Consider the following 12,786-nt stretch of genomic DNA (forward strand, 5'->3'; position numbering starts at 1 on the left):
AAAGGGGGTATAGAAACCGCACCATCTATGTGTTCTCAGACAGCAGGGCTGCACTGCTGGCGCTCCGTTCAGCTCAGGTTACATCCAAGCTGGTCTGGAGCTGCCTTGCTGCACTTATGGAATTGGCATCGGAAAACAGAGTGATGCTCATTTGGGTGCCGGGCCATAGTGGCCATGCGGGCAACGAAGTTGCCGATGAGTTGGCACGGAGGGGATCTGGGGCTGCCTTTGTGCAGCCGCTGCCTTTCTGTGGTCTGCCTTCTTCCGCCGTGGGGGCCAGGCTTGCCTGCCTACTCGCGGCGGAATGCAGTCGTCACTGGCGGGACACGAAAGGGTGCCGTCATGCGAAGGTGTTTGTTCCGGCGTGCTCCGGCGGATTCGCTGCGGAGTTGCTGGGGATGAGCAGGAGCCGGGTTCGCACTATTGCGAATTTCTTCACGGGGCACTGCCCGGTGAAATACCACCTGCACAGGCTGGGGAAGTCGGGCTCCCCCCTGTGCAGATTTTGTGGGGGTGGCGATGAGACCGCCGTGCACATTCTCTGCGACTGTCCGGCACTGGCTGTTCGGCGCCGCAATTGTCTTGGACATGGGTCCCTAAGTGTTCGGGAACTATTGTCCAACTCCCTTAGGGATATCTCCGGCTTTGTGATTGGGACGGGGATATTATAGACGGGAGAGTGGGGTGGCTACAATAAGTCAAAAATGGCTGCGGTGGCTTGGGGGGATGCTCCTGTCCCCACTCAGTTCCCTTAGAATCTACAATCTACAAATCTAATTAAAATACATTTACATAGAGATAGGACATTTTTACAAATTTATGCTACTATTAAAAACCTCTGACATATGTATCTGTGAATTTTCCATTCAACTCAACTATTATGTATCCTACATTATTTATAAGTAAAACCTTAAAACCAAATAAACATACAAAAAAAAAAAACTTAATATGTAGATTTTTTATATGCATATGGCATGTTTTATAAATGTATGAATGTGCATATTTTTTATAAGTTTGTATATTTATGTTGAATAATATACGAATATTACTAAATATATGAACACATTATATGAATATGCATGTAAGTATGTATATACATATATGAATAAATACGTATGAGCACATTTTATAAAATTCTCCTATATTATAATTCTGTATGTACATATATATGTGTATGTATGTATATAAAATAACTTGTTTTATTTATTTTTATATTTTTGTTTTTCTTTTTTCTTCTTTCATATTATTAGCATTTTTTTTCTTTTTAATTTTTTTTTTTTATTTTATGTTATGCTGTCATATTCTCATACACCCTTCATATACATAGTATACATTAGAATGTACAACCATATGAACATACACTATATGTTATGTAGCAATAGACAGTAGATATATAATGTATATCTATATATACATGTATTGTATATGAAATGTTCTGAATTTCGAAATTCTTTGTTAAAATATGAAGGAAAAAAGTAAAACAAGAGAAATCAAAAGGAAAAAAATATTCTATTCTATATGATAAGTTGGCTATACATGGTGTAAAATAAAAATACATACCATAAATGCCGTATGAATATGCATTTTGTGTATGAGTTTGCGTGTATGCGTATCCTATTTAAGTTTTTAAATTGCACCCCCATATTTAGATTATTTTTAAGAAAAAATTTTTTTTTTATTATTATTTAAAAAGATTTACTTCAATTCGGAAGTATAACAGTATATTTTATGCAATATACCTAAGAAATGTCTAACATGAAAAAATGTCTTAAAATGTTAGATACTATTGCGCTATAAAAAATTTGTATATTATGAAAGATTCCAAAATTATTACATAAAGTGAACGAAATCGTTTCGAAAAATTTTTATTTTGTTACTTTCCCAGGACATAATGAATGTGACGATCGTGTAAATCACGTGAACCTTTCATTTTCAAATAACAATTATACGCAAATAAAGCAACTCTTGCCAGCTGATAATTTGGTTTTTGTAATGTTGTCATCTCTTTTTTCTTGCCAACTTTTCTTTTCTGTATTAAAATCTGTCATTTTTAAAAATTCACTTTTGTAAATGCTGTAACACATGAATAAACGTAAAAAAATTAAAAAATGAGAATCACTTGCGTTAGCAACAAAAACAGGCCTTCATGGCCTTTGTACAAATTCAGTGCAAAAGATGTATTTATAATAGAGGCAATATAGTAGTTAGTTTATTTTCGGGCTAAACTAGCAAAAATAGAATTCTAAGTACAAAAAATTAGTAACTCTTTCAAATGATTTCTAATTGTGCCAATTTAATTTTTGACTTATGGCGTTTATGGAGATCTACATATCTTTTAAGTACACAATTTTATAATATTGTCTTTTGTTTGTACATATGTATGTAGGTACACTCTATATGTGATTCAATAGATATTCTTTATACTTTTGAATATGAAATATTATGAAGGAATAAAACAAAAACAATTCTTTTCTAGCATGACAATGGTATACGACGATTACGACAATATCGATATGAGTACAATTATATAGTATAACAGAAAACAGAACAATATTTTTCTTTGCTTTGCTATGCTACTGTTGTTGCCTGATTGCCTTGTGGGAGTGCTTTTTATTATTAACATTTTCTCTTCATTCTTATTCTTGTACATCGACTTCTTTTTTTTGTTTTATGTTTTATTTCTTATTATACTTTTTCGTTTTCCTTTTTATATTGTTTATGATTTTTTAGAATGTCTATAGAGATTGAACACAATATGTACATACCAATGTTATATTCTTCAATTTATGTTTTTTTTTTGTTTTTTATTTTTGCATACTTAACATTTTAAGATATAAATATGCAGTATGTATGTACATATTTATGAATATAGAAATTTATATGTTCTGTATATAGAAATATACATATGTTTGTGTGTCATATAGTATACATATATACTGACTGCATAAACAAAGAGTAAACAAAAAAGAAAATCTAAAAACTCTTAGAATTGAAACAAAAAAAAAAGAAAATTTTCCCTTTTGAGTTTTTTTTTTTTTTGGGCTTAAATATCTACATAGATGTGTATACGAGACGATCGGAGTACTAGCTTTGAAAATTTATATAAAAGTAAAAAGTATTAAAGTATATCTCCCTCATTTGATAATTTGAATTCTAGAATAATGTATGACATATGGGCATATCTATAGATTATGCACGTATGTATGTACAAAGAAATGAAAGAAAAATATTGGAGCGTTTTGGTCTTACAAAATATGATTTAAATAATTATTATTGTGCGTATGTGCACAGAGCGTAGTAATACATGAAGATCTATTTTCCATAAAGATTATATTTTTATGGACAAAGTTTTCTGCTTATATTCCTTTTGTTCCTAGTGTCAAATAATTATGAAACTTAATTTTTAATTCGGGTCCAATCATGGAAATGATGCATTTAGCTCATAAAAAAAATATATGTACTTTTTAAAATTAGCAGAGTTCCCGATTCAATCGGTATGATTTACGAATTTTTAATATTACGCTAAGTGTATGCAATTTGTAAAGCTAACGTGGAACCGAAAAATATCACTTGTCTTATATTATTACTCACGCCTTATGTTATAGCCCTTAGATTTGCTTATTACCCCCCTTTAGATTTATTTGAAAAAGTATGGTAGTCTTTTTTTTCTAGGGCCTTTGAAATTTCTTTTTCTATAGAAAATTTTTCCTGCTCTCTTACATTTATAAAAAATAAAGAAGAAATTTTTTTTTACGTTTTTGTACTTTAATTTTTATATTTTTTTTTTATTTTATTGTTATTTCTTCTAAAGACAGAGACTTCAAAAATATTTCAGGTTTTTTTTCTTTTTCATGCTTTTGTTTGCCTTATTTTCTTTTTTCAAAATGTTATTTCATCGTCCATTCTCTTATTTCCCCCTTTTCGCATTTCAAAATAGTACGATGATTTTTGTCGATTTTTGTAGGGCGTTAGAAAAAAAAACTGAAAAAGAAAATACTATGTAAAACTTAAAGTGATGGTGTCTGGTAATGGGAATGAAACTTTGGTGAGGAATAGAAGATTTAGTTATTTAGGTAAATACAATATACATACACACATAATTATATACATATTTTATAAACTACATTACTTAACTACATACAATATTTTTGGAAATAAAAATGAATATTGAATCATCAAATCGTTGGCGGGAAAATAAATGATTTTTTCATTGTCTTTTTTCTTAAAATATTGAATGAGAAATTTATTTTTTGCTAAAACTCTTTATGAAAACAAGTGATCTTAATAAGAAACTTATTTTGCTGTTGCTGATATAATTTCTTTTTTAAACTATAAGTACCGTTGAAATGTTATAGTTTAAGTAAAAATGTAAATGGTTTGATTTTATTAATTATAAATTAATTTTAGATAAATTTTAATTATTTATACTAAATTAATATTTTAATTTATTTTGTCTAATTTTAGAACGATACAAATATGGGTTTACAATCTACATTGACTAAGAAAAGAAAACATGAGTTCACACTCAATTGTGAGAAAGAATCAGATTATCAGTCAAGTTGTCCCCCCCTAAAGACAACGAAATGGTCTAGTGATAAAGACAACACTCAAGAAAATGAAAATAATAATTGTAGTAACAATAGTATTAATAGTAATAACCAAAATGCTGACAACAATGATAATAATAATAATCAAGAACAAAAAGAACAGCAAGAGTCACAACAACTACAACAACAAATTCAAGAAAACAATTTAAATGAAAATACAAAAACTTTGACAAAATTAGAGGTTGTAACTGCTACTGCAAATGATTTATGGAATTCTGAACCAGTTGATTGTATTTCAAAATTACAAGCAGTTGCAGTGCCATCTGATACATGGGGTAGTCTAACAACTCGTTCAACATTAGCAACAACACTTTTAAGTGCCGATGAAATTGATGATGATGATGATGATTTTGATGATGATTATGAAGAAGATGAAAGTATCATTCCTACATATTGCCCCGTAAGATATACATGTGCACCACCTCATTTTTTGCAACGTAATGGTGTTAATAGTCCTACAAATGGTGCAAATAGTTATTCACCGCATAATGCTAGTAATATCAATCATACTTATTTAGGTAAACCAAATTATTATTCTGAACCGTTCCCTCAGCAGAATTGTTCAAGAACAATTAATCAACAACAACAACATCATCAGCAACAATCACAACATTTTCGGTTTGGTACCTTAAATAGTTGGAATCATTTAAATGCTCATCAAAATAATAATTATTATAGTATGCAATCACCTGATTCAATACCAATTGGAAGTAGTAATGGTACTATTGGAACCGGTACTATGGGATATACTCAACAAACAATTAGATGTGCTGAAAATGGAAAATCTTATTTAGAATTGGGTAGTTCAACATTTACTCCAATAAATCCTACAATAAATAACAATAGTAACAATTTAAATAATAATTTGAATTCAAGGCATTCAAAAAAATGTGGCTGTGATGGTAGAGGAATATGGTGCAATAGTAAAAATTGTTATAGAGATATTAGATTAAAAATTAGAAATCTGTCAATGTTTAAACTATCGAAATTTCGACAAGTATCAGAACAATCCTTGTATAGATCAGTACTAATATGCAATACATTGAAAAATATTGATAAAGAAATTGAATTAGAGAATAAAGATCATATGCATCATAATCATCCACTGCATATGAATTCACATTTGCATCATCCTCTCAATCATCACCATCATGGTAATTCACCATTAACATCTTTATCAAATATGAATAACAGTAATGACTTTACGCCAATTGGTTCATGCACGAAAGTATGTGTGATACCACATGATCACAATAATAGTCTAATATTTCAACCGTCACCAAATCACTTTAGCAATATAAATAACAATGAAAACGAATGTATTAAAGAATATAATATTATGCAACAACATCAACAGCATCAACAGCACCATCAACAATCAATGATGGCAAAATCATCTTCCAATGTGCTGTTCAATACTGGTAGCAATAATTTACAACACTGTCCAAACGAATTATTACATCCGTATGATCATTACCCATTCAGAGAGGCACAATTAGGTAGAGCAACTCCATTTCCAATGGGAATGCATAGTAGTGATAATCCTGATGTTATACCAATAGCGTCACCAGCAGCTTCTCCAGTATCAAATAGTAATATTAACAGTAATGATAACTGTAACAGTAACAATAATATTAATAATAATAGTAACAAAAATAGTATTAATAATTGTAAAAGCACAGTACATGCATCAAATGCTTTATCAACGGCTTCAAATACATTATCACAAACATTATCCTCACCATCATCGTCATTAACAACAACATCTTTAACACCTATAAATAATTCAACAACAATAATGACAACATTAAATCAACAAAATCTAGCTAGTGTATCACCAGAATCTGATTCTGGTTATAGTGATGATGATTGTAATCGTTCAATTAATTGGAGTTCAGTATTAAGTTTATCCTCACAGTCAGCATTAGATCCCTTAAATAATAATGATTTATTTTCAATATTGCCATCACCTGCAACTCCAATACCAATTGTAACATCATCCAATAATTTAATATGCAATAATAGTAATAATAATAATTCTGATATGAAAAATAATAATGAATTATCATTGAATTCATCGACAACAACAACAACAACTGTTGCAACAAATAGTACCTTAACAACAAATAATAATAGAAATAATAATAATAGTACTAGCAATAACAATACAAATAGTACGTCCATTAATAATAATAATAATAATAATTCGATTTTAACAAATCATAGTATAACAACATTGTCAACTTTAACATCATTATCATCATCATCTTCAACATCAATAACAACAACAACAACAACACATCATCATTTAGAAAGCAATAATAATTGTTCAGCTTCATCAATACAAACAAATAATTCAACATGGGAATATAATTTCTTAGATATGGATTTAGGAATTGGTACTGAATTAACTGAACTGGTACCACATCATTGTAAATTAACATCAGATGATTTATTTAAATCAATTTCAACACCACTGAATGCAGCTAGATATGTTCATGACAACGAAATAGAATCACCAGCTCATATAATGGTTGGCAGCTAGTATCAAATGTAAAGAAATAAAAATATTAAAAATTAATTTTACATAATTTAAATTTAAATTAATTACATAAAAAAAAAATTAGAAAAACTTGAGTACTAAATAATACTTAAGAGAGAAAAAAAAAGTAAAAACTTAAAATATAAAAATAATTAATGAAGAAAAAACATTTTTAAAATCTTGGAAAAGAATCGTGTATAAAAAAAAATAATGAAAAAAAAATTATATTAATTTAATGGACAAATGTAAAGTATGCGAAATTTTAAGAAAAACAATTGTAATGTATAAAATTTGCTCAGGTTGTGAGTCTTAGTTTTTTTTTTTTATTTAAAAAATAAAAAAAACGTACAATTTATTATACAAATATGAAAGAGTTGAAGAAGAAAACTAAGATTTCTGTTAATGAGATAAAAAAAAATTAAAATAATTATTTAATTAAATTTAAATTATAAAAATTATAAAAGTAAAAAAATTATTACAAAATGAAAATCGAAGAGTAAAAATTAATTTAAAAAAATTAAGTATTTTTATATTAAAAACAAAGAAAAAAAAAACAAAAAAAAAATTGAATTAATTGAAATAATAACAAAAATATAACAAAGAAATTAATAATTTCAATTATGAAAATCCTGTATTGAAATATTGGCATTTAATTTAAAAAAAACACAAACAAACAAACAAGATTGATTAAGTACATACAAACATAGATGCATATATTTCTGAGTATATGCATTTAAAAAATAAAAAAATTTTTGTCAAAGATGTTTTCGGTTCCCACTGATTCATGTATGAAAACAAAAAATCAATTTATTTATGTAATTCCAATAAACCACATTGAAAACATTTTATAATTTTAAACAAGCATAATCACCTATATTATGATGATCGAATCACTTGAGTTGATTTTCAGTATAGAATTTCAAATTTTGAAATTAATTTCTATTATTCTAAAAAATTGAAAATTTTTGAATAATAACCCATAACACAGAAGTGATGCGTGATGCCACGAACAGAATCTGGTTGATAATTATTTCAACAATATTCACTTAAATTAGAAAATTTTATTTTCAAACAATTTCAATTTAAATTTTAAAAATATAATTTCAAAACAAAATTTATTATTTATTATTCTATAAAAATTTAGTTTTTGCAAAATTTATCCTTTACAATATTGCGCAAAAATAATGAAAAATTTTAATTTCAGAATTATAAAAAACAATTCAAATATATTAAAAATATATTTTAAATCAAAACTATTTCTTAATATTTATTTTACACTACATTTTGTACTTAATATTATTATTAATTTAAAAATAAAAAAATGTATTTTAATTTTATTTGACCAACAGATGATCAAAAGGGGGATTTTCGATAATTCAATTCTAGCTTAGGTCTTAATATAATAAGTGTAAAATCTGCAAAAAATGGCATGTTCGAAAATTATTCGATTATGTTTTTAAAACCTGTAAAAGTAAGATTTAATTTCGAACTTTCCGTGAATGTCTGAATCTGCATTATCGAAAATCAATAAAGTTCTTCAATTCATTCCGATACAAAAAAATTACGTTTTTAATTTCGACACGCGCCTAATTATTGGAACTTATTTAAATAAATTGTTTTTTTTTTTTTTTGTTTTTCAAAAGAAAAAATTAAAATTTTTGAGAACAAATAATGAATAAAAAGTAAAATAAAATATGAAACAAAAAAAAAATTATTACATACTATTTATATATACAGACAAAACTGTATTGTGGAATCCTTAAGGATAATTTTTTTTTTTTTTTAATAAAAAAATATTTGAAATATAAAATATAACCAAAATTTTTAACTGTTTTAAATATTTAAAAATAAAACAAAAATAATAGCAGATTAAAATAAAAAAATTATCCTTTGGGTTTGGTCCTTTACTCAACTGTGGTATTTATGTTTAATTGTAAATAGATAATCTTATTCAATTTATATTAATGTAAATTATAAATATAATTTTATATAAAACAGAAAATAATTATTTTATTATTATTATTATTTTTTTTTTCATTTTAAAATATTTATATTTCTTAAAAACTAGAAAAAAAAATAAAAAAATAAAAAAAATTAAAAAAAAAAAATCAATTTATAGCTATTGTGAATTGTCAGTAAAGTGAAAATCAAAAAATTTATAAAATTTTTTTATTACAAATATTTTTTAAATTCTTTGCTTTATTTTTAGTTTCATTATTTTACTTTATATACGACGAGTTGTTAATAGAGTATATAGGAGAAACTATATATATATATATATATATATATAAGTATGATAAAAAAAAAATAGTGACGAAAAAATTAATTTTACTGTAAATTTTTTTCTTTATAAAAAAAAACACAAAAAAAAAAACAAAAAAAATTGTTAAATTATAAAATTAAAAACTCATAATAAAAAAACAAAAACCTTAATAAAATAATCTGAGAAAAATTCTTAAAAATTGATAAATATTTTGTTTTATGCCACTTATTTTAAGTTTTTCATGACTTTTGTTAAGCAATATATGAATTATTTATGTAGAGCGCCGGGCAATTTTTTAATTTTATTTTTTTTTTTCTTAAATACAATTTTTTTATTAATTATTTTCAATATAAAAATTAATTTAGTAAAATGAAAAAAATTATTTTCTATTTTTTGTACGGAAAACGTAAATCAATTAATACAATCAGGATTAATTAAATTTACTATTAAATCAAATTAATTCACTGTTTTCAAAGCACCCTATTTAAATTGCCGTCAAGGATTACATATACCCTTAAAAACTGTTACAAAAACAGTTCATGTTGTTGACATTTAAATACTGATAATATTAAAGAATAAAATTTAAATAAATAAAATTATTTGAATTTTGTTTTCTTTTTTATCTAAAAGCTATTTCAAATCTTTAAATTTTCATTCAAAATTTCAAAATATTCTTTAATAATTTACATAGTCGGCAATTTCAAACATAAAACAGAATTGATTTTATCATATATAAAATACATTTTCAATATCTAGAATTTTTAGAAATACTTATATAAACTTGCTTTTTACTTAATTTATAATTAATTTTTTATATGAATAATTTTAAAATATGTACTTGTGGGAGGAATATACATATAAAATGGGAAAAATTGTAAATATCAGATGAAATAAATTGAAGTGAATTAAAATATAAAAAATAAATTTTTTTTTTTTCAAATTAAAAATATGTTTATGTAAAAATAATAATATAAAAAAATAATAATAATATTTCTAAATTCATAACAATTCGAAGTATATAAATTAAAACTTCTTTTAATTTGTCATTTTTTCAAACTATTATCTAGTCCCTTAAAATATTGTCAAAGAGTATATAATTAAATGAAAATCAATCAAAAAATGCCAGATTTATTTTTCATATTGTGAAAATAAAATTTAATAAATTTTAATATTAATTTAATTTTAATAATAAATAGTAACATCTATGTAATTTCAACCGAAAAAAATAAACAAAAACAATAGTTAAAATTATATTTTTTCATAATAAAATAATTATTTTTAAGTAAATTAAATTGGCGAAAATATATTGGGAAATTTAGTTTTTTTTTTTTTTTTTAATTTCGTTTTATAAAAATATTAATTAATTAAATATTCAGTATTTAAAACTTTTCCCTCCAACGTAAAATGTATTTAAAATGAAAATTAGTTTTGTTTTATGGTTTTTTTTTTTTTTTAAACTTTTGTTAAAATTTTTTGAATAAGAATGTACAATCAGTTACCGAATACTCAAAAAATTAATAAAATTCAAGAAAAAAAAAACAGAGGAAAAAATTAAAAAATGTTTAAAAAATATATTTAAAAATAAAATAAGAGAAAAAAAAATAAACATGAAAGAAAATAAGTTAGGTACAAAACAAAAAATATTTAAAAAAAAACAATAAAAAATAATGTTGAATAATAAATAAAAATTGTTTGTCTTTCTTAATTCTAGCTTCCATTAAATAATTATCTTAGACCTACATTTGCTTTCATTACTATTTTCCTTTTACCCTAAAAAAAATGATTCCATATGTTTTGTTAGACATGGAACTAGCCCTGATAGAATGTTAATTCAAAACAACATACATACATAAATTTTCAATACAGAATTTTAAAATTCTAAGTTGATTTTGCTCTAAAAATTATAATATTTAAAAAAAAATTGGGTCTTATTATTGTTAGACAAAACCTTATATAATTTTAGTAAAAATTATGGCAGACCAATTGAAGTGTTAGAAATGATTTCATTTTTAAATATTCCATTGGGAAGCATATGTCGTTCCAAGACTAATCATATCATTCACATCTTATATACTTCTTCATAAAATACTTCAGACAGTGTAAAATATTAATACAACAGTCACCAATATACTACACAAACAATTTTCAAAAAGTATGTAGTATTCTGATTGAAGTTCAATATAGCCAAACAATACCATTTTCATTAGTAAGCCCTTTTACATTTAATTATGTCTACTAAAAAAAAAACTATATCATAATAACAATTATATGATAGTTTCGCATTTAATTAAATAAAATTTATTATAAAATTACCTTTATTTTATTAAAATAAAAACTTTCTATTTATTCGACTTCTTAATCTTATTTAACAACATAATGAAATTCCTTTTCTTAGCAAAATAATAAAATGAATGAGATAATGTAAAAAGCATGAAGATGATTATTTCCTTTGTGATTATTTTGGAAATTTATTCTTTATTTTCTCTAAAGAATACGATATCATCTGCAATTATACTTGTACTTGTGCGTTGATTTCCCTCCGTATCTGTTATTTCTCCATATGTGATTTTCCCTTGAACTAAAGCACGTTGTCCTTTTTTCATAAAATCCATAACTGTATCACGAAGACTAGGTTTAAATACTACAATTCTATGCCAATCAGTTCTTTGTGCCCAATCACCGCTTTCATATTTATAGTTATTATGGGTTGCTAATGAAAATGTCACAACTGGGTGCTGGTCAGTACCACGCTTTTGAGGATCTGCACCAATCCTACCAAGTAATGTTATTGAATTTATAGCTAAAAGGTAATTTAAGAACAGTTATTGTTTTATTAGAAAATTTATGAAGTAAATTTTTAAATTTAAATACTTACTTTTTTCAATTTTTGGGCCAGAGCTACAGTAAAGCCGTGATACAAGCGATTTGGGTTGTAAAACCTAGAAATATTTATTTTATATTAAATTAAAACTAAGACACTAGTAAAAATATTGTAAAAATACCTTAAAACATCTGGGAAATAATATACTCATTGTATTAGAAAACTTAAAAAAAATAAAATGCTAGAGACTATCAAGTATCAACAAAAAAATATTTTGTTTATGAGAATTAAGTTGAGCCGCGTGTTGCTTTCAATCAGCTGATATATTTTTCATTTTAAATGATGGCTGACAAATCAATTTCAATCTACATTTAGTGTTGGGACTTTTGGTAAAGTAAATTGTGCTAGATTAGCCAAATACATTGCCATTTTATGTCAAATTTTAAAAATTTGGCAGTTGTAAGGTAGATGAAACAAACATATTTTTGTATATGTCAAATGCACTTGACATAGTCATTATAAAATTTAATATAAAATTAAGATCGACTATGGC

The 12,786-nt window shown here is 25.3% G+C and overlaps 2 protein-coding genes across 4 annotated transcripts in view; one reads left to right on the forward strand and one right to left on the reverse strand.

The window, feature by feature from the left end:
• The window catches only part of LOC129608047 (probable cyclin-dependent serine/threonine-protein kinase DDB_G0292550), a 72,756-nt gene extending 65,293 nt beyond the window's left edge, over positions 1–7,463 (forward strand). The window contains exon 2 of the mRNA XM_055519357.1: positions 4,465–7,463. Coding sequence (XP_055375332.1) covers positions 4,465–7,152 — 2,688 coding nt within the window. The 3' untranslated portion in view covers positions 7,153–7,463. The remainder of the gene's footprint in view (positions 1–4,464) is intronic.
• LOC129608048 (single-stranded DNA-binding protein, mitochondrial) lies at positions 5,117–12,551 on the reverse strand. 3 transcript variants are annotated; one of them, XR_008696867.1, is made up of 5 exons: positions 12,415–12,551; positions 12,288–12,351; positions 11,726–12,212; positions 5,297–5,377; positions 5,117–5,234 (listed from the first exon to the last, which is right to left on the reverse strand). XR_008696867.1 is itself a non-coding variant. In XM_055519358.1 (3 exons), the coding sequence occupies exons 1-3, from the start codon at positions 12,442–12,444 to the stop codon at positions 11,881–11,883; spliced, it is 426 nt and encodes a 141-aa protein (XP_055375333.1). In that variant the 5' UTR covers positions 12,445–12,551; the 3' UTR covers positions 11,722–11,880. The 3 variants fall into 3 exon arrangements, 1 of the variants encoding a protein (XP_055375333.1); XR_008696868.1 differs by lacking the exons at positions 5,117–5,234; positions 5,297–5,377 and adding an exon at positions 10,938–11,644; XM_055519358.1 differs by lacking the exons at positions 5,117–5,234; positions 5,297–5,377 and having other exon boundaries at positions 11,722–12,212.
• Between the last annotated feature and the right edge of the window lie 235 nt (positions 12,552–12,786).

Source organism: Condylostylus longicornis, unplaced genomic scaffold (assembly GCF_029603195.1).
Source record: "Condylostylus longicornis isolate FDR11 unplaced genomic scaffold, ASM2960319v2 ptg000030l, whole genome shotgun sequence".
Lineage (NCBI taxonomy): Eukaryota > Metazoa > Arthropoda > Insecta > Diptera > Dolichopodidae > Condylostylus > Condylostylus longicornis.